This window comes from Equus caballus, chromosome 6, assembly GCF_041296265.1.
Source record: "Equus caballus isolate H_3958 breed thoroughbred chromosome 6, TB-T2T, whole genome shotgun sequence".
Classification (NCBI taxonomy): Eukaryota; Metazoa; Chordata; class Mammalia; order Perissodactyla; family Equidae; genus Equus; species Equus caballus.
Genome location: NC_091689.1, coordinates 85,578,121 through 85,601,844, shown reverse-complemented (window position 1 = coordinate 85,601,844; position 23,724 = coordinate 85,578,121). Strand labels below are relative to the sequence as shown.

The 23,724-nt window shown below is 35.1% G+C and overlaps 2 protein-coding genes and 1 pseudogene across 2 annotated transcripts; 1 reads left to right on the top strand and 2 right to left on the bottom strand.

Annotated features, from left to right (window-relative positions):
• The first annotated feature begins 5,719 nt into the window (after positions 1–5,719).
• OR6C330 (olfactory receptor family 6 subfamily C member 330) lies at positions 5,720–6,661 on the top strand. Its single transcript, NM_001390957.1, is given in 1 exon segment — positions 5,720–6,661. A coding segment is annotated over 1 exon segment (942 nt).
• Positions 11,855–12,589, bottom strand: OR9K23P (olfactory receptor family 9 subfamily K member 23, pseudogene; annotated as a pseudogene).
• OR6C6 (olfactory receptor family 6 subfamily C member 6) lies at positions 21,838–22,782 on the bottom strand. Its single transcript, XM_001916387.3, has one exon. It carries the CDS (start codon positions 22,780–22,782, stop codon positions 21,838–21,840), a length of 945 nt encoding a protein of 314 aa, XP_001916422.3.
• Between the last annotated feature and the right edge of the window lie 942 nt (positions 22,783–23,724).

Genomic DNA, 23,724 nt, shown 5'->3' with positions numbered 1-23,724 from the left:
AAATCCAATGACTAGAGTCATTATGTAAGGAGAGAGAGATTTAGAGATGCAGAGATACACAAACCCATAGGAAAGACAGCCATGCGAAGATGGAGGCAGAAGCTGGAATGATGCCACTACAAGCCAGGAATGCCAAGGATTGTTGGCAACCATTAGAGGCTAGGGGAAAGATATGGGAAAGATTCTTTCTCTCTCTTGCACCCACACGATTTCTCATGAGAACAACACAAGGCTAGCCTGCTGGAAGAGAGAGATCTATTGAAGCAGAGCTCATTCATCCCAACTGAGGCTGTTCTAGATAAGCTACAGCCAACCGATTCCTTCAAATCTGGGAGAACCCAGGCGAGACAAGCAGAACCTCCTAGCTGAAGCAGAGACTCATGCAACATGATAAATGGTGGTTGTTTTGAGACACTAAGTTTAGGGGATATTTATTTAGAAAAGGCAAAGTCCTAAAAGATGCATAACTAATTCCAGGTAATGAAATTAAGAGTCACATCTATCAGATCCATCCTTGACTCTAGCAGAAATTGTTCATACTATGAAGCATGGTACAGAAAAGCTGTAAATGTTAACCATGTATTGTAACAGAGCTAATTTCTCATGCTTGTCTTTATTTTTACCCACTTGATTTCTTGAATCTTCCTGTCTTCATCTGTCTCTCTCTCTGAATATTAACTCCATCCTCAAGTTTCCAGTAGTTTTTTCTCTCATTTACTGAATACTACATTGATCACAGCATCAATGATAGCTTTAGTTAGGAAATAATTCTAACGACACCATTAGCCCTCAGATAGAACTACTCTCAGTATAATCCCCATAAATTACTACTTAGAAAATGAAACACTCATCTACTCACTGAAGGCTATAACAAAAAGGTGATTAATAATAGCTATAAATGAGATTTGCAATATTTAAAAACTGTAGATGAGAAAAAATGGCAATTCCCTGATTTGGGGTATTTGGGAAAAATATGCAAAGGAAACAGAAATCCAGATATATTTCTTTATTCTTGTAATGCTTAATTGAAGAAATTAGAGTTGGCAATTGGCAAAAGTAGGTCCTCTATCCCTTTCCTTCTGAATAACACTTCACTGCACAGCTGCTAAGCCAATAAATCCTTTCCTGGTGAACTTATCTACTACGTGAGAGCAGGCTCAGAGGAGAATCATATTAGAACTTAATACTTATGTAGCACTGACTATATGCCGGTCTCTGTTCTAAAGCTTATTCATCGTAGTAAACCCTGAGGTAGGTGCTAATACGATCTCTACTTTACAGAAGAGGAAACTGAAGCACAGAGATATTAGATATGTTACTGAGATTTTCTTAACTGATTTCCTAATGCAGGTTCATATATCAATCACTTCCTTGACCCATTTTCAACCCATATCCTTAGGACTTTATCTTCTGTCATCAGTGATGTCATGTTTTCTTATTAAGTAAGTTAAGTTCATTCACAAAAAGTCAATATAATGCTAGCAGGTGAAAAAAAATCAGCTATTTTTCTGCTCACCCTGCTACAATGCTGTGGTATAGAAGGTATCCTGAGAAATATTTTGTATTTGAGAATTCACACATCATATTTAGAGGACTAGAGATTCTCTAGTTTGAAGTGCTACAATGTTCAAAGTTAACTATTGGCAAAAAAATTTGAAACATATATTTATGCCATGATATAGAACAATCTCGATGCCAGTCATTGTATTAGACATAGTAGCAGGGTAATTACAACATTCAAATTGGAGGAATAAGGATGATGGGTGGCACAAAATACAGGCTGGATTCAAAGAGACCAATTAGGATATTACTGTAGCACAACTAGTGTGTGATGTTAACCTCATATTGTAGTACTAGGGGAGAGACTGAAAATGAAAGGAAGAATGAAAAAGAAATCACAAAAGAGATATTTGATAATTCACTGGCTTTATGAGACAAGATAGAAAGAATAACAAGTGTATTTCAGATACAGGAAAGTGATGGAGTCAGTCACAGATTACAGACTTTTGCCCAGGGATTTGGAGAATGGAGGATGGGGAACAGTTGAAAGGACAGCATTTGATGAAGCTTATAATCACGTAATTTTGTACACATCAATTTTTTACATATTGCTAGCACACTTCTTTGTATATATATGCTTATGACTTTTCTTTAAAAATATATCAGTGTGAATCTAGGTAATATAAATACTATGAGTGAAGAATGTTTTTTCTTGTTTTGTTCACATATCTATTACTGTGTTCATGGGTTGGAAGACTCAATATTGTTATGTCAGTTCCACCTAAAGGTTGTTCTAGAGATTCAATGTAATTCTAATCAAAATACCAATAGGGGCTGGCCTGGTGGCACAGCGGTTAAGTTCACACGTTCCTCTTTGTCTGCCCAGGGTTCACTGGTTTGGATCCCTGGTGCGGACATGGCACTGCTCAGCAAGCCATGCTGTGGTAGGCGTCCCACATATAAAGTAGAGGAAGATAGGCACGGATGTTAGCTCAGGGCTAGTCTTCCTCAGCAAAAAGAGGAAGGTTGGCAGCAGATGTTAGCTCAGGGCTAATCTTCCTAAAAAGAAAAAAAAAGACAGCATGCTGGAATAGCTCATGCCTACAGAAAACTGATATACAATAAGATTCAGGTAAAAAGCAAGATTTAATTAATATATATTTATAGGATTCCAAACATATGCTAGTCACTTTCATAAGTCCCAGAGATCCAGCATTAAATAAAGTCCTTCAATTAATGGAGCTTACAATTTACTTAAAAACAATAGACAATAAACACATAAGCAAATAAAGAAATAGTAGAATTTAGAAGTAATAAAATTTTGATGTGAACAATAAAAAAAAATCTACTATGTATAAATTATCAAGCAAGTGAAGGTGTTCGACAGTGGCTGAGTAGTGGCTGTCTCGGATCGTGTGATCAGGGAGGCCTCCCCGAGGCACGCCCAATTCTGAGACATGAGTAACAAGAGGGGGCTAGTCATGTGATGTCTGGAGAAAGAACATCACAGAAAGATGGAACAGCAGTGCAAAGGCTTGGAGTTGGCAATAGACTTGGGTGACTAAGGAATAGCCAGATATCCATTCATAGAGAAGAGAATGAATACGAAAAGCAGTGACGGATAAACGCTAAGAGCAATGGAACGGTAAGGGAGGCCCGGCAGGGGATCGCAACCTGCTTCCAGGCTCTAAAACAGGGCTGCCTTTGTTTTCTTCTTACCTGCTGATTTGACCCATCTTTTTTAGGACAGAAAGCAAGGCATTCTGGAACATTTGAAGCAGACAAGTTCTGATGGCCCAGGGACTGTTTCTCATTGGGTCCTAAACCTTTAAATTCTCCAGTTCAGCCACAAAAGGAGCTGATTTGGAATTAAGGCAGAACTGATTCACCCGCTTGAGGTAGGAGAGGGGTGGTGACGGCTGCATTTAACTGGAGATGTATAGTCTCCTTATTGTTTTGTTTGTGTACCTTTCATGTTTGCTTGCTGCCATAACCGCGCACATGTTTTTTAAAATAAAATTTGGAATGATTTAGGTAAATACAGGTAAAAAATTCAAAACATAACATTTTAGCACATTTATATTTTCAGGCAGAAAATGTTCCACCATACTCACAGAATTAAGCTTAAAGTGGGAAAATAAATCAAATCACATTTTTTCTGTTTTTCCACTACGCTCATTCCTACTTCCCATAGACTCAATTTTCTTAACTTTCCTCTTAAAAGTAATCTAGAACAATGTTCCATAAACTAATAGATATTTCTTAAAGCTTTAGGGCCCACCACAGGAGACAGAAGCTAAACATGACAGTTACACATAATTCATCATGAAGATAATTTTTCTTTGAGAGAAGGAATTCATAACTAAAGATATCCAGAAAAGGTTGGGGAATTCTTCCACATCTTTTTAACTAGACATAAACCTTCTGCTTTTCTTTTTTAGTGTCTTAGCAGTAAATCTGTTGAAGACAATATATTTTTTGCCAAATAAGTCTTGTTTGGATCACATATTATTTGACCTTATACATATGATTTTATATATGTATACGCACACACACACACGTATATATTCTTTTCATGTGAATAGCACAAATCTTTATTATAAAGGATTATCATCTTTTATTGTGCTGAAAGAAAGATGTTTGATGTAAATTTTTCTTATTTAAAAATTGTTTTGTTCATCTTTTATTTAATACACGATGAGATCACTTACTTAAACATCAATTTTCTACAAAAGTGCAAATTGGCACTAATATTATAATATTAGGAACTCAGTTATTTTTGAGATATAATTCTACTGGACAATAAATCTTCCTAACTTGTCAAAACTACCCTTTGTCTGTATTAAATGTTTCTGGAAATTTTACCTTGATAAAGATATAAGATGCGTGACTATTGGTAACTTATTACATATTATAATGTGAAATATGCCAAAGTATGTGGTGAAACAATTGTTAAAATGAAAATAATTTTATAATTTTTCAGTAGGAAAAAGCATTCTTGTAGTAACATTCATTCATTTCTGATGATAGAAAATATGAAAAAAAAATTCTGAGGAACCGTATGCGTAAACTTAATTGGAGCTTCTAGTCACATAAAAACTATCACATTCGATAAAAGAGGCCCATGAATCTAAAGAGAAGTCAGAAAAATATTTTGTATTGAAATTTTTACCGTATCTGTACAGTTTCTGGCCTCTGTATAAAAATAGAAAGGAAAAAGATCCTATTTTTGTGGGCAATTTATTCATGTTAAAGTTGGACAGATAAACTATACATATTTGATATAACTTGAAAATAGCTTGACTTTATGACCCAGTGTTATGTCACGGTAAATCTTTTTAAAGAAGAGGAAAAACAGTTATTGCCACTTGGGATTGTTAGATAAAATTGTACGGAGAACTGAGCTTGAACTGACTTTTTAAGGAACTGCACTGTGTTGATGAGCAGATCCTGTGTACAGCAAGAAAGCACAATCAGTGAGATTATTTTGATTTACTACTTCACCAAGGACTGATCTATATATGTATATTTAATGGTGATGGCATTTACTGAGCCCTTGCTATGACCCAGGAAGCGTAAGTAATATGAATTCCAAATAATGTGCCAAGAATTAAGAGAAAGATCGATCCAGGCCTTGAGCTTCGGTAGGTGCACAGTATTATTATTCAAAATGAGGAGGTTGCAATAAACAAAAAATACAAAACAGCAAAAAGAAAAAATCAGCTAAGCTAAATGTTATTCTTATAGTTCATACCTTGGATTAAATTTACTTTGTTGGCTAATAAACTGAGAGTTAAAAGACTAATTTAGGAAATCTTAATAAACCTACTCTCTAAATTTGCTTTAGATTTGTTTATGCACATGTGACAGCATCCAATAATGAAGAGAGGAAAATCAGAAGAGAAAGAATAAGACAAATATAAGCATGTGGAATAATAGTGAGAAATAAATGTTGGTACAATATAGAGGAAATAATTGACAATGTCCCTAAGAAGCAGGACCTTCATTATTTCTGAAGTAAATTAAGAAAATGGGTTAAGCTTTTCATTAAAAGATATATTAATTTTACAATAAGGAGTAGAGGAAGATTCAGAGTTTTGACTTTTAATTCTAATTCTTTTTTACCTTGATTTTATACTTCAATAAAAATCTATAACCATTTGTTTTATTCCAACCTTTATCATTAGTATTATTTTCTCCCTTAATTTGTCTGAAGTTAATGATGGGAAACCAAACATCAGTGAAAGAGTTCATCCTTCTTGGTTTGACAAATGATGCCGAGCTTCAAGCTGTGCTTTTCCTGTTTCCGCTGCTAACTTACGTCTTAAGTGTCATGGGGAACTTGACCATCATCATTCTGACCCTGCTGGATTATCGCCTCCAGACTCCTATGTATTTCTTCCTCCGGAATTTTTCCATTCTGGAAATATCTTTTACCTCTGTCTTTGTTCCCAAAATGCTGGTCAACATAGGGACTGGAGACAAGACTATTTCCTTTGCTGGTTGTTTCACTCAGTACTTTTTTGCCATCCTTCTGGGAGCAACCGAATTTTACCTTTTAGCAGCCATGTCCTATGATCGCTATGTTGCCATTTGCAAACCTCTACATTACACAACTGTAATGAGCAGGAGACTCTGCATTCAACTTGTCCTGTGTTGCTGGTTTTCCGGTTTCTTAGTTGTCATTGTGCCACATATAATGACTCTCCAGCTGCCTTTCTGCGCATCCAACATCATCAACCATTATTACTGTGGCTACATTATCTTACTGCACTTAGCTTGTTCAGACACACATTTCATAGAAGTGATTGAGTTTGCCGCTGCTGCAGCTACCCTCATCTTCACGTTGATGCTCGTGATCCTTTCCTACGTATACATTATCAGGACGATTCTGAGAATCCCCTCTGTTCAACAAAGAAAAAAAGCATTCTCTACATGTTTCTCTCACATGATCGTGGTCTCACTTTCCTACGGAAGCTGTATCTTTATGTTTGCAAATCCCTCTGTTAAGGCTGCAGAAAGTTTTAATAAGGAAGTGGCTGTTTTAAACACTTCAGTTGCCCCCCTGTTGAACCCTTTCATCTACACCCTAAGGAACAAGCAAGTGAAAATAGCCTTCAAAGATATGGTCAGGAAGATAGCGAGTTTTTCAAGAAAATGAAACTATCTGAGGTTCATTATTTTAAGGCATAAAAAACATTTAGAAGACCATAGATGTAAATTATTGTAATCTAAAAAACATTTTCTGTATTATATCATTAATATTCCTGTCTGAACATGAAGACAGTAAAGCTACCTATTTAAGTAAACCAATTTTATCATCACCTTACTGTTCTCAAAAATTTAGAGGGGGGTTTGTGTGTGACTTCTAACACTTTCATAATATTTTTTCTTCATTTTTACTTCACTTTTAAAGGAAAGGTTTGGGGGAGAGTCAGGATTGGAAATATGACTTCTAATAGCTTGTTTTTTCCATGTGAATTTTTCCTATCTTATCCATTGCCATGTGGCTTTCAATCTCTATACTTGTAACTGAATAATTAAATGCATACATTGAAGAAATTACTTTGGCTTATTAATAATAGCTTAGGTAATATATTAGTGAATTGATATAAAGTTGAATATTTTCACATTGTAATCTTCAGATTTAAAGTTCAGACTTTCCACAATGATAACTTAATAAGAACCTCAGCATACTCAGTGTTTGTGGTAAGAAAGAAAGAAGAGAAAATCAATATATGTTTCTTTTAATATGGATGGAAAAATGCTTAATAATGATTTATACACAGATTAAACTCTTTGAATGAATACATGAAAGAGGTAAAGGGATGATTCAAATTTAAGCTAATTAGAAATACATCATTATAGCAAATTTCATATAATTTAGTGTTGTGCCCAGTAACTGTTCTGGTTCTCATTTACAAGAATCTGAAATAAAACTGTATTAATATTATCCATGGTGTTAATGATTTTATAGCCTTAAATCATATTCTTTGTTAACTTCATACTAAACTTTAAAAGTTTATAATTTGATATCCTTAGACAGGGTCTCCGTCACAAAAAAAAGATGACATTTTCTGAACATTTCTTGTCCATATTAATTTTTCAGAATACATGGACCAAATTTATCGCATAGGCAATTTTAAAATTTAAAGATGTTATAAACATTGTTACTCCAATCTCTTCAAGATACAGATGAATAAAACTGAGTCCTAGAGATGTTAGCGAGCTTTTACTAAGGCATGTATTTAATTAGTGCCAAATTTGTACTCTTGCCTTCTTTACTCGTCTATACAATGATGGAGAATCTATTAAGCAGCAGAGATCCTAAAAGTGTGTGGTGGGAAACCGTGTAGGAGAAAGATGATTTAAAATGTAGAATTAGTCACTTCCTACACACCTCGCCACAATGACATCAAAAACATCTAAATACCTGACACATAATTGATGTTAAAAAAGTGAGTTAGTTTGGTTTTTCGTCAGTTATTTAGATAGGCAGGTAATTGACTCATTAGTTCACTCACTTCTTTGTTGTTTGAAAGATCATCATGAGTTCACCAATCATAGTCATCCAAAATATGATTTCACTGTGGTCATTGTTCAATTTCCGAAGATGGATTAAAGAATTATATACAGCTAGGTATTTTATTAACAGAGGTGATTTCTTTCAAAACATGCACATACACACACACACACAAACACAAAATTTAAAGAGCCAATTCAGAGCTGTCTGTTGAAACTCACCCCAAACTTTTTCTGAAAGGAAATTAGTAACTAATAAAAATTGCAGAAGAGATGAATTAGTACAACATTCCATCAACCTGAAATAGATATTACCCAGAGATTCTGTGACTCTACAGAACTGTGATAAGTGATATTCAAAATTATATGCATCTTGCATGTCAAATTCAAAATTATTCATAAAAAACATAAAAATGTTGATTAGAGGTTTAATGTTATCTATTTCATTTTTGAGCCTTTGAAATCAGCAATATATGTGGAGAGCATAATCTTGTTATTCAGAAGATTGAATCCAACCAACCAAAAGTATCTAAGAACATCATGCTAAAATAGCTGAACATCTGTAGCAAAGAGAAAAAAATAAGTTAAAGTCAAATGAGGAGCATTGGGAAATCCTGGGACATCCAAAGGAGTAATAAGAGGCAATAATAATTGAGTTCTAATTCACTTAGAGTCTGAGCTGAATTCAGGCTGAGTTGCAAGTTTTTTGTTGTTGTTATTTTGCCTTGTTTATTTTACAATTTTATTAAGTTATAAGTTATACACAATAAAGCACAACTAACAAAGTTCATAACTTTAAGAGATTTAACATATATATATAACTTCAAAAGTTTTCTTAGCCACTCTGGCAATACATCTCTGGAGGCTTTGTGATGTTTCAACTTGACTAGGCTGAACTATTGTTCTAGGATTTCCCTTCCCTCTATGATTCCTGGTAGAATGAACCACAAGAGAGATTATTTGGGATATTTGGAGGGTGGAGTGAAGCAGAAATCATTTTGTGGCTCACACAGGTTGTTGCTTATCTGCTGATGTATTTTGTTGGTATACAGCTGGAAGCAACTGCCAGGCTTGTAATTATTCCATTTTTATCTGAATCCTCTTTCAGCTTTTCCACTCTAGATCCGGGAATGTATACTTAGCTCCATGACAAAGCGTCCTGGCTTCTGTAGAACGTAGTAAACCTGAGTTCAGAGGCAATCAGAACTAACACAACTTTCAGCCCTTCCTCATGTGATTCTGCCCATGCTTGACACAGACCTTACACTCCTCACAAAACTGAACTCAGAATGGATCATGGAGCTAAATGTGCAAGGAAAAGTCTAAAACTCCTAAAAGAGGTCATGGGAGAAAACCTAGATGACTTCGGGTTTGACGATGATCTTTTAGATACAACACCAAAGGCACAACCCATGAAGAAAGTAACGGATAAGCTGCACTTCATTACAATTAAAAACTTCTGATCTGCAAAAGACAATGTCAAGAAAATGGGAAGACAAGCCACAGGCTAGGAGAAAATATTTGCAAAAGATGCATTTGATAAATGACTGTTATGCCAAGTATATATATAAAAAAAACTCTTAGAATTCAACAATCTGAAAACAAACAACCTGATTAAAAAATGGGCCAAAGATCTTCACAGGCACCTCACCAAAAGTGAGCCACAGATAGAAAATAAGGACATGACAAGATAATCCACATCTTATATTGTCAGGGAAATGTAAATTACAGAAAAACAATGACAATGGGGGCTGGCCCCACAGCCTAGTGGTTAAGTTCAGCATGCTCTGCTTCAGTGGCCCAGGCTTTTGGGTTTGGATCCTGAATGCAGACCTACCTCACTCAACAGCCATGCTGTGGTGGGACACACATACAAAATCGAGGAAGACTGCCGCAGATGTTAGGTTAAGGTGAATCTTCCTCAGCACAAAAAAAAAAAAAAAGAGAGAGAGAAGAAAAAGAAAAAAATGAAAAATGAAAAACCACTACATGCATATTAGTATTGCCAAAATCTGGAACACTGACAACACCAAATGCTGGTGAGGATATGGAGCAACAGGAACATTCATTTTTGCTGGTAGAATGCAAAATAGTACAGCCGTTTTTAAAGACAGTTTGGTGGTTTCTTACAAAATTAAACATACTATTACCATACAATCCAGCAATCGCCCATCTTAGTATGTACCCAAAGGAGTTGAAAACTTGTGTCCAGACAGAAACCTGCACACAAATGTTTATAGCAGCTTTACTCATAATTGTCCAAGTTTAGAAGCAGCCAAGATTCCTTCAGTAAATGAATGGATAAATAAACTGTGGTCCATCCAGACATGGGAGTATCTTTTAGCTCTAAAAAGAAGTGAGCAATCAAGCTGAAAAAAGACATAGAGGAACCATGAATACATGTTACTAAGTAAAAGAAGCCAGTCACAAAAGGCTGCCAATTGCATTTGGACAAATATATAAGGACACGTATCCGTAAGTATGGTGTCATAGAGTATTTTCACTGCCCTAAAAATATTCTGTGCCCCGCCTATTCATCCCTTCCTCCACCCCACATCCCCCCGCAACTGCCAACCTTTTAACTGAGTCAACTGGGTAACAGTGGACATATATTGCTCTAGGAGGTGACTTAGTCAGTGACCATTCTTGTGTTTTTCTCAAAGGTATCCTGTACGTGTGTGTATGTATGCACATGTGTGAAGAGACAGAGAGAGACAGAGACTATGATTATTTTTGTATTTATGTGTGTGTGGGACTGATGGTGGCTGGGGTTCATGCAGAACGTGGTGAATACAGAGAACATTCTTCTCCCTTGACAGTCAATTTATTACTAGGATTTCTTTCCAGTTTAATATAAGATTACTAATATCCACTGGACAAGAACCCTGTGCCTGGGCATTAAGTGGGCTGGAATTACAAAGAATCAGGAGCCACTTTCATTGCAGGCTTGTTCCATTACAGGACTCAGAGTGCTGCCTGAAGGATTCTGCATGGCACTCCCAGAGGAGGGTTAGTAAAATGTACTTCTCTCAATCTAAACATCTTTCTGCTTCATCCCAGAAGAGATAGGACACCACCTTAGCACAGTAACCTTTACCTGAAAATTCTCATAAAGATTTTCTACCTAGTTAGTCCCCTATTTTCTCCAATAAACTGTATCTTAAAAAATGTGGATGAAAATAAAGATGAAGCTCAAAGAAAACCATTCCAGTCCAAAATCAACAGCCAAGTGAAATATAATCCAAATGTATTCTTCAGCTGTATGTGCAAGGAATTCATTTACATAAACTCACTAAGAGTAAATATTTACAAGATCGATGTTGCATTCTTTGAGTGTATGCTTCCCCAAATTGTCATAATATCCAGATCTTTCAGTTATATCAATTTTAATGTAAAGTTAAATAATTTTCCCCCCAGGATCTTTCTCAGAACTTCTTTGACATCTTGTTTGTCAGGGTGTAAATCAAAGGATTCAACATGGGAGTGACTAAGGTAGAGCATAAGGAGCACACTTTACTCAGCAAAGAAAGTTTGTCAGGAGTCAGATATATAAAAAAGATAGCACAATACAGTATAGTCATGACTCCAAGGTGAGAGCTGCAAGTGGAGAAGGCTTTCTTTTTTTTTTTTTTTAAAGATTTTATTTTTTCCTTTTTCTCCCCAAAGCCCCCCGGTACATAGTTGTGTATTCTTCATTGTGGGTTCTTCTAGTTGTGGCATGTGGGACGCTGCCTCAGCGTGGTCTGATGAGCAGTGCCATGTCCGCGCCCAGGATTGGAATCAACGAAACACTGGGCCGCCTGCAGCGGAGCGCGCGAACTTAACCACTCGGCCACGGGGCCAGCCCCCAGGAGAAGGCTTTCTTACATCCCTCAGTGGAGCGTATCTTTAGAACTGTGGACATATTATACATATAGGACACAATAATGATAATTATGGTAGGCAAAATAATAATGATGCATAAGAAAAAAGAAACCAACTTATAACTGTAGAGATCAGAAGAAGAAATCCTCTGAAGTGGACGGTTGTCACAGTAAAAGTGGTCAATGGTCCAAAAAGGACAAAAGGGTAAAGTAAATGTCATGCTAATCTGAAGAACCAAGCTGATGTAGCCACAAAAAGAGGACAGCCACCAAGTGAGTGCAGAAACGTGTTGACTTCTGGATAGGGTAGAGGAGTGGGTTGCAGATGGCAATGAAGTGGTCATAACTCAATGCTGCCAGGAGAAATCCCTTAGTCACAATGAAGAGGGAAAAGAGGAAGAGTGGGTCGCACATCCTGTGAAGGGGATGGACTTGTTCTCAGACCCGAGGTTGATCATAGCCTTGGGTGCAAGAACAGATAAAGAGAAGAGATCAATGAAGGAGAGGCTGCCCAGGAAGAAATACGCTGGTGTGTTCAGCCCGGGATCAGTCATGATAATGGCCATCATCCCAACATTCCCCAGAAGGATCATGGTATATACAGGCAGAAATAGCAGAAAGAGGAAGATGTGGAGCTCTGGGCAGACCGTGAAGCCTACAAGAGTGAAGTCGCTCACTTCTGAGTGATTGCTTGTTCTCCTGTCACCTGTGGCAGAAACCTGCTGAGAGGCACAAGGCACATAAATGAACTCTTGCCTTTCATTCTAGTGACATAAATACTCTGTTAAATGTAGAAATAAATTGTTTACTGCTTAATATTGCATAAAATATTTTTAATGTCGTGAAGAATCAAGAATCTGGATTGGATAACACTAGGTTTCTGAGACTACCGTTCTATTAAGCTGTGAATATATTTAGTCATTGTATTTAAATAATCCGTGGAGTTCAGCAAGAATGCAGTATATTTTATTACCTAATTTTACTCACATTCTGAATTTCTATTCTCAATATATTTACATTCAAGAATTATCTTACGTAAAAATAGGAGTATTACATATAATCAAAAATAGAAGTATTGTGTGTAATGTCTAAGATAGTGTTTGTAGTCATTATGATACTCAGAACAGTGTTTGAATCACTGTATGATTGTAATAGGTATATTTTAAAATGTTTTTACCTTATTTTACCGCAAGCTATTTAGTTTCCATTTTTTACTATATCCATATTTGAAGTAGAATAAAAATGGATGTTATTGGTACGTTAAAATTAATAACATCAAAAAACCACTAAGCCTGGATAAAACAAAATTCTCCAAAGCTATTTCCAAATATACATTCATTTTCTCAATTCAAGACCATTCCTCAAAATAAGTGCATTTTACTGACTCATTATAAATATTTCACTTCCATCAGTAGTTGCTTAATTAAAAAAAAATACCAGAATCTGGTGAATAATCCAATCCTTATACAGCAGTGAAGGACTTTCTGCCAACGCTGCATCAGTTCAAAAGGCTTCGCTTCTCAGTCAGGGAAAGTAAACTTAAAGAACGTACGTATAAAGGAAAATTCCTTTCCTGAATTTTCATATACTTTATAATTCTTAAAACAAAGGTAATGAGATAACTACGGATATTTAAGGAGTATAGCAACCTTGCGTCATCCAGAGTCCATCATCTTCTGCTACAGCACCAACAGCGGTTAATTATGATGGCCTCAGTTATTTTTACTCCTCTGAAATCTTTTTTAAGGATATTTCAGCCTTGAGGTTTGGCTCATCCTCTGTGATAGATTCCACTAGGAGAGGAGTGATCATAAGGTAAATTATGGAAACATCGGCACAGGCTCCTGGGCAGTTGTTTGTGAGGACTGCAGTAACCTCAGAGACAAACAAATAGTCTAATAATAGTCCAAATACAATGAACTTTTTCTTCTCTGGTTGTGTGTATCCTTTGGAAGTTTCTCTGGACTTTATTCTCTTCATCCGCAAAAAAACACCTTTGTGGTGACAATCACAGCAGACACATTGATAGCCATAGAGAAACAGATGAAAAGTTTGTACACTATGAGAAAAGTTTTAGATAAATGAATATTTTAAATTATATAGTAAATTACATTTGCTATGATTTTAAAAAGACAAAAATTCATTCCAAACTATAGTTTACCTTTATTTCTTGATGCACACGTATTTCGTGATATGACAAAGGCCTTCTAAATCACAAACTCAAAGTAAGATAATGTTTTGCTAATTTTATGCTTTCCCATATTTCAATAATAAACATAAAATATAAAGGAAGATATGATAACATTCAATAAAATTATTTTTAAAATCCTAAGTAAAAATATTTATAAGAGACCAGGACCTATATTTTAAAAATCCTCTAAAAACGACTATGGGACTAAAAGACAACATTTAAATAAGAGGCATAATACTCTATTTAATCAGGCTAGTATTATAGGGCTACCATTTTTTCATAAATATTTCCATCACTTAATTGTAATCCTATTTTTAGAAAGTTCCTTTTTTAATTAAAAATTATTCCTAGAATTTTTCTGGAATTTTTTTTTCGTGTATAGATAGCAAAACGATATGGGGGCCAGAGTTTCTCTTTTTTATAATACAGTATTAGTAAAAGTTTGGTCAGTGTAGGAAGAAAGAGTAGTTTAATTATCTTAAAAGGAAAATATTAATTAATGTGAATTTCCAATAAAATTTGGAAAGGCTGGAGGAACTTCTGGCTGACACTACTGTAATGATACTTACAGCAATATAGGATTAAATCACAAAGAGGGCTACTATTGGAGGTATGATTTAAAAACACAACACCATCAGGGCCAGCCTGATGGCATAGTGTTTAAGTTTGTGTACTCTGCTTTGGTGGCCTGGGGTTTGCCAGTTTGGATCCTGGGTGTAGACCTAGCTTGGCTCATCAAGCCAGGCTGTGGCAGGCGTCCCACATATAAAATAGAGGAAGATGAGCATGGATGTTAGCTCAGGGCCAGTCTTCAACAAAAAGAGGAGGACTGGTGGCAGATGTTGGCTCAGGGCTAAACTTCCTCAAAAAAAAAAAAAACACACACACACACACACAAAACTGTAACTCTGATCTACTGATCAGATACATAGACAGAAAAAGATATTACTACTTCCTCATCCATCAAAATAGCTTCTCTAGGAAGGTAGGGACACAACAATGCTGCAAAAAGAAGCCTATTTATTTCTACAAACTACCTAACTGGTAGAAAAGGTCAAAAGGAAAAAAATGTTGATGCCATTCCAAATTCTAAGTTTGTATGGATATAACTGGTAGAACAAAATCTGTGTCAAGTACTCTAGAAGCAGGAGACATTTTAACTTTCCAACATCTGAGAGTAGAAAGTGTATGGGGCGGAGCCTGCATATCTAATATATAAAATACACCAGTTTCCAATATTCTTTTTCTAATCTTTAAACTTCCCACAATATTAGCAATAACAACACACTACTGCTTATACATACATAAGAAACACTTACTGACATTGACAAAAGATGGGACATAAAGAAATCCTCAACAAATTGAAAGATTGAAGTCATTCAGTTTATGTTCTTTGATCAAGTCAACTTAACATGGAAATCAATAACAATTAGATAGCTGGAAAACTCTATGGCCATGGACATTAAATAAACACTTCCTAAAAATGAATGGATAAAAAAGAAATGAATGGGCCAACCCAGTGACAGAGTGGTTAAGCTTGCACTCTCGGCTTCGGTGGCCCAGATTTCACAGGTTTGGATCCCAGGCGTGGACCTAGCACTGCTCATTAAGCCATGCTGCGGCAGCGTCCCACATAAAGTCTAGGAAGTTTGGCAAAAATGTTAGCTCTGGGCCAATCTTCCTCACAGACACACAAAAAATTTCAAACGAAATTATAATAAATTATGATATATCTAAATTTCTGGGATGCAGAAAAAGAACTACTTAGAGAGATATACAAAACCTTATAGGAAAATATTATATAGGAGAAAGGTAGGGGCATCTAGATTAATCTCCTGTCTTAGTAATGTGAAATAGAAAACAGCAAGTGAAAACAAAATAAAAGAAAGGGAATAATATAGATAAAAATTAGTTAAAAAATATGGATAATATAGGATACTCACCTTGATCCTCTGAAACATTAGTAAGATGTATAAAACCCTAGGCTTCTTAACAAACATTACTATAATTAGTAAATGAGTTTAGAAACTTTTCAGAATATAAAATAAATACAAAAATTAATTCTATTTCAATAACTATAAATTAAAATTAAAATTATTTTTAAAATACAATTTTGAGTTATAAAAACTTGGAATACTTAGGCATCAGTTTGACAAAAAATTTGCAAGACATTTTCACTGAAAACTCCACAGCGTTGCTGAGAGAAATTCAGAAGACCTACAATAAAATGAAGAGATAAAATATATTCAGTTGTCTCGGTCCGGCCCAGTGGCACAGTGGTTAAGTACGCACATTCCGCTTCAGCAGCCCGAGGTTTGCCAGTTCGGATCCCGGGTGTGGACATGTCACCACTTGGCAAAGCCATGCTGTGGTAAGCGTGCCACATATAAAGCAGAGGAAGATGGACACCGATGTTAGCTCAGGGCCAGTCTTCCTCAGCAAAAAAGAGGCGGATTGGCAGTGGATGTTAGCTCAGGGCTAATCTTCCTCAAAAAAAAAAAAAAAAAAATATATATATATATACATATTCAGGGGTCGGACATAATGGTCATAGGTCAAACTCAGTACTTTTCAGATGTGAATCATCCTGAAAATGATCTATACTGAATGCAATCTCATTCAAACCCCAGAGAGTGCCTGGTGTGTTTGTGTGTATGTGTGCATGTAAACTGACAAGCTGATTCTTAAATGCATATAGAAATACAAGAGACCTAAAATCACCAAGACAACTTTAGAAAAGAACTATGTTGGAGGACTAACACTACCCTTTTTAAATATTTACTATATATCTACAGTAATCTGTGCAGTGTAGCATCATCCTAAAGTAGATAAATAGATCAAAAACACAGAATGCAGTTCAGAAATAGAGAACGCCAATATAGAAACCCAAATTTTTAAGAAAAGTTCAAAGACAAATCAGTTGAGGAAGGATAGGGTTTTTCAAAGGGTTGATCTGCTATTGTGTTTCTTGTATGAGAGCAAAGTGTTTGGGCTGCCGTTGGACTCTGAATTCCTGTAGTAGAGCTGAAGCTTTCTTATAAATGAATGGTAGTAAGCAATTTTTCCTCATATTTAAAGACTAATAGCAAATCTTCTTTGATTTGCTTTTGATGACTGTTTTTAGTGTCATAACAAATTCTTTGGAGACTTTGTTTCATAATATTTTAGAGTCTAATCTCTGATATGATATATGTAACCAATCCCTTTTACTCATTATGTCAATACACTCCATATGTTTCAGATATTTAAATTCTCCTAAATAGGCCCTCATGTTACAAAATAAATGTACCATCATAGTTTTATTTTCCATATTGCAAAAAGAAGCATTCTCTTAAAATAAAATTTAAAACCTTAGACAATATTCCAGTAATATACAATTAAAACCCTCATTTTAAGATTGAATCTATTTGCAATATTAAAGTTTGCTACAGAACTATTATTAATCATCATCATCATTATTATTATTTTAATAATAGCAAGAGAAAGTTTCTTATCGAAAAGAACTAGACCAGCAGATTTTCCCATATTGTTTTAGGACTATGAAACAATTGACAATTCTGTTGCAGTTTCCCAGATTAAAAAACAAAAATAATAACCAAGTGGATTTTTTTTCTTTGCAGATAGATAGTAATTCCTGAATACCAGTCTCTAGGAAAATTTTACCTATCTTCTTTGTTTGCTGATTCCCATAGGTTCCCTTGTGTCTTTATTGAGCCAAAAGGTGACGCTTTAGGTTGGTTAGAATCATGAGATATGGTAAATTTCTGCAACGTTGTATTCCTTTCTAGATTTGATCTTTGATACAACATTTCCAGTTAAAGACTGAGAAAAACTTTCTGAAAATTTAACCAAACTGGGAAAGATGATGGAAATACATCAATGTTCTTATTATCTGAATACTGAGATGTGCAGAGAATCTGAACTTAGCTGAAAAATGGGAAACATTTTGAAAATTAAATAAAACGCATTTCCTCTTTTACTTGAACCCTTCTGAAGAAAACTTTGGTTTGCTACATCCCTTTAACAATTGAATAATGTCTGAAACGATCATCATCACTCTTAACGTAGGTAGGCTATGTATTCTACTAGATACCGTGACATCAAAACAAATCCCAGTATCTTCTGTGTAAGGTAAGTCAAATTTTAAGTTTAGCCCTTTGAATGAGAAATTAGAGAAAAATTCTGGACATACAAGTAAGAGAATTAAATTTGTCTTTAAATTGTCTCATTTGATCTATTCTTTTTGATAGAGAAGCAAAAATTGCTATGTAATTTTACTATGCATATAAAGAAAACACAATAATGTATTTTTCTAAGTATACAAATGAGTCTTTAATTCAGTTTTTGTATCTAACTCTGAACTTGTAGTTGCCTTGGTTGAATCACAGAGGAAAAATTAGCATGCAGCTGTTCTTTACATCTTGAAGAAATGGAACAAACACATTTACACTTAGTTCAAGGTTAAAGACAATTACTATGTTTGGCGAAACTCAGAAGATTATGAAAAATAGGAAAGAGCAATGCAATAAAGATGTAATGTCCTTACTAGTTATATTTGGTCTACCACATCATAAAATTCCACAGATAATGAATGAAAAATGTAGATTCATATTTTATCATAAGAGAAAGAAAGTGATTAATGAAAAAACTTAGGACAATCAAATAGATATATTTTTATGTTGGAATACAGTAACATGTTATTCACAAACAATAGACTAAAACTGGTTGCAACCATTCAGATATATTTAAGACAATGATTCTAGGGATTCAGTGACTTTAAAAAAATATGTGGGATTAAAAGAGTAATATCAAGTGATCTAGAAAACAAGGGAATATCTTTGAATAAATTTAATTGAAAAGAAAAGGAAAATACTTATGTTGCATTTCAATTCTTTCTTATTATAGCTTGTACTTAAAAGGAGGATAAAAGAAAAAGGAAGGCTTTTGAATGTTTCCTGGAAATACTGAAAATTGGCTGAGACGAAGTCTTTAGCTATGACAAAGAATATGATTAGCAAAAACCAAACTACAGTCAGTAACTATGAAATATTGCTCTAGCACTATTCAGTAACAAGAACTGTAATTATGCTTACCATCATTTCACACTGAAATAAAATGATGCATCTTCTTAATCTGCTCTGCCCAATCTCTGCCTCTCTTTCTTTTTCTCTCTCTCTGTCTCTTGCCTTCTCTCCCTCAATGCTCTTTTTATCCAAATGCATCAGCATCGCAATATAACAAAATTAAATTTGGGAGCAAATCTTTTCATTAGAGGAAATGAGAGAATTGTCTTAATTCAAAAACAAAATTTAATTCTTAGAATTGCCTTTACTGTAGAGTAAAAGGGCTCAGGTCAATGCAATGATTGATTCAATATCTCATTCATTTATGTTTTCCCCCTGGAATATACTCCTAGGAGATCCAGTTGAAAATGTAAAGTAAGGAGTAAACTTCCCAGTGATGTGAGAATACAACTCTCCTAAGCAATTTAGCTAAGAAAGACTCCTTGATAGAGATCCTGGGAAAGTGGGTGGGGAAGTTCCCAGGCGTGAGATATGAGATCAGCTTCACGTGTCACACTGTGAAAAAAGTGAGGGTTCTGTCTAGTGGAGAGAAATTTCCACTACCTGTTGGTGGAGGGGGAGGCAGCTCTGATTACTGTATTACTTAACAAAATATTAAAGAGCAATAAACCAGAACAGTTATAATTAGTTTCTGGTTAAAAAAACTGTGGCACTGCTTCCAAAGCTCAGATGAAATAAAACATTACTTTTCCTTGCTTTGGCTTTTTGAGAAGAGATATAATTTCAAGTGAACTCACACACACACACACATTTACATACAAACAGACAGATATTTCTAAAGTTTTCTTGTCTATGTAGATGTTTGCTTTGTTATGTTAAAACAGGCCCCCAGGAAACCTTGCCTTCTGAAGGGAGGAGCGGCCTGTGAGGAAGAGCGGCTGTGAGAGGTGAGGGAAAAACGTGGTAATACATCATTTCTCTGTGGGATAAATGGATGACTTAAAGGACTGTTAAAACAAATTTTAAACAATGAGAACCTAAGCCATACTCCAATATCTGTCAAGCTAGGAATGAAGCAAATAATAATTGTAACAACAAAACATCGAAACGTCTGTTTCTTGGTTCATTTTGATTCCTTAATAGATTGAGAAATCTGGTCCGTCATAAATAACTTGTATTTTTTTTTTTTTGTAATTTCTGTGTGACCTAGAACTTTTATGAGGTAATTATAAAATGCTTCCTTAAAATCATTCAATGTATATTTGGTGAGTGTGGAAATAGCGAATGAATAAGAAGGAGTAATCTTCTTCCCACTCAGTTATCCCTACAATCTGAAATTTAAAGAAAGCTCTCTCCTTTTCCTGAAACACCTCTGACTCTATTATCTGTATTTTAGAACTGCTGTCACATTTATATACTAAACTTCATAATTGCTCAATAGTTTAAAGGAATGATCTCCTCACTAGTGCCTTTGACACTAAGACAGTCCATATCCAAAATTATTTTCAAGAGTGATCTTTCAAAAAGAGAAAAGCTGAATATTAGTGTTTACACTTTAAATACAGTGTCAAGGATTCTCTTTGCTGGCACTGTCTGGTAAAGAATAGCGCTTCAAAACAACCTGGATGTATATTAAACGTAAGATGTATTTATGGGATGCCAGACATAATGACTTGGACACACTAGCAATGGTAACTTGAAATTATGTTTATAAGACTACCTAGTTCATTCTTATGTACCCAACCTTTTGAAATTACTGATATATCAAATTTAAGTCTATAACACTGCTCTGGAACACAGGTCATCTCATGTTTTTTACCACTGTCTTCTTAAAAGCACATCAAGTAATAGTTGCAACACGTTTTTGGTTTGTTTTAAGTAAGTGTCTCCTTTTACTGATTGATAAACAGGGCTAACAGCATATATTTACTGAACTATGAGGTGCGGGGTTATATTTCTCCTACTTTACACATGGAGAAACTGAGGCATAAAAAGTTTACATATTCTATACCGTGTCCCACATTGTGTATGTAGTGAAGTCTTTACTGAAGAGGCTGGAGTATCTCAAAATCCTGTTCCAATAGTTAGATATACCAATTCTCCAAATGCATGTGGTTATCGAACACCTCTGTTGTTCCCATATCTTTATATCTCAGACTTTTTTCCTTATGTACATTTTTAGTCTCAGCATAATTATTACTTTCTCCTGAAAGGCTTCTCAGATCTCCAAACTTACATTGAAGCCATCCAATATGCCCCACGATATTTTTCTAGACCTTTATTACAACGCAAATTATACAGCATATAGCAATATTGGGGTGATGTGTTTGTCTCCTTTAGGTAACGCAAGCTTCTTAAAGGTAAGGACAGAGCTCCTGAGAATTTCCAGAATAAATAGACACACAATAAATATATGTTGAATTATTTAATGAATCATAGGACAAGTTACACTTACACCAGGCATAGTTTCTTCGAAGTCATGGTTTCTGGAAACTAATAGGCAATAAGGGGATGTTATTTAAAATGTGGAAGCCAGACTTGAATAGAGTAAATTATCATAGCAGAGTGAAATGTTTTCAAAAGGAAAAATGAAACGTAAGGGTAGAAATCAGCTGCAACATTCTTCAAAAGACTCTCCTGTATGAGACAACTGATGACGTAGACAAACGTGATCAGAAGGAATGCATGAAGCATGTGTTTGCAGTTTTTATGGTAAGGTGGTGATTTGTAGCATTTTTTACAATAGTCTTTTCGAAAAACACAACATCTTTTGTAACATATCCCAGAAGACTTCTTTCACCTGCTGGTTCCTTAGGGTGTAAACGAAGGGATTCAGTACAGGGGCAACTGAGGTGTACAGCAAAGCTACACCTTTGGAGACAGTCACTCTTTCCTTTGCAGATGGTTTAACGTACATAAAGATACAGCTGCCATAAGTCATGGAGACAACGATCACGTGGGAAGTGCAGGTGGAAAAAGCTTTGGTCCTTTGCTGTGCAGAAGGGAACTTCAGAATGGTCTTAACGATGCAAGTGTAAGAGAGAATCACTAGCACCAGTGTGACCACAAGTGTCACCACGGCTAAGACAAGAGACATCAGTTCCAGGACACGTGTATCTGTGCAGGAGATCTGCAGGATAGGAGACGTTTCACACATAAAGTGATCAATTATGTTGGAAGCACAGAAATCCAGCTTGAGTCCCATGAGCAATGGGGGAAAGATGATTAGGAACCCAGTTACCCAGGAGCTGAGTACAAGCTGGTAGCCGACTTTGCTGCTCATAATGACTGGGTAATGCAGGGGTTTGCAGATGGCAACATAGCGGTCATAGGACATGGCAGCCAGAAGGTAAAACTCTGTAACTCCCAGTAAAAGAATAAAAAATAATTGAGCTACACAATTATTATATGAAATGGTTTTTTCTCTAGTCACAAGGGTTATCAGGAACCTGGGAATACATACTGTTGTGAATATCATTTCCAAAAATGAAAAATTTCGGAGAAAGAAATACATTGGTGTCTTGAGGCGAGGATCCAGCAGGGTGAGGAGGATAATGATTAAGTTCCCCATCAGGCTCAATGAGTAGTTAAGAAATAGAAACAGAAAAATCAAAATTTGTAATTGTGGGTCATCTGTCAGTCCTAGGAGAATGAACTCTATTTCCATTGATTGGTTCTTCATTTCTCTTTTTAGAGCATGATCAATTCTGCATAAGAGGAGAAGAAAAAGAATTGAAAATATATGCATATATATAATGTAATGTAATATAAATTAACCGATATATATAAACCTGTATGTAAACCTGTATATATAAAAATTAGCCTAAATGTGTATAAATACCCTAAATATGTATAAATTAACTTACATATACAAGCTAAATTATCATATATTAACTAAATAAATACATTACATGCTACAGTCAATTCTACTTTCTTTCCTATATCTTAGTTCTCTTTATATAATCGTCCGCAGAATTTTTCCTTTAGAGCTTGAAGAGTCTTTTGGTTAATATGCATTTTTGCCCATCCCTTCCCTATTGACTCTACTCTGCATGTATAATTTAAATAAAAATATATAAGTTATTTTAAATGAATTTTTCTATCATTTTTATTCAACCTGTGCAAATACGCTAAGTTGGTTGGTCTTATTAGAATGAGTATCAGGGTGTTTAGGGTGATATTACAATTCCCTTGATGGTCAGTGGCTAAGACAGTATTGATATCCACTGATTAGATAAATATCCTGATTACAATAGTTTTGAAATTTTCTCTGTACTGAGAATAAACCATTATTATTACCAATCTTCTTCACTGGCTTTGCTGTATACAAATGGGCAGCTGTTTTCCAGTATATACAACGAATAAAACAAAGCAAAACATGACAAAAACAAGCAATATATTTTAGTTAATAATATTGTGTCTTTTTTCAATTAACCTTTTTGAATTGTATTTTTTATATGTTACATAATTTTGGGCACTATTTTTTACTTCCTCCATGTTATTTATAGAACTGTTAAATACCCCAGAAATTATATTACTCCCTGTCCTTTCTATGTATAAGAATTCTACTTACTTCCATGTTGTACTGTCCCTCGGTTATGTTAAGCATGACAGTCTATTTCAT

Coding starts and splice junctions, on each gene's coding strand:
- OR6C6 (XM_001916387.3), bottom strand. CDS start 22,782: ATGAAGAACCAATCAATGGAAATAGAGTTCATTCTCCTAGGACTGACA.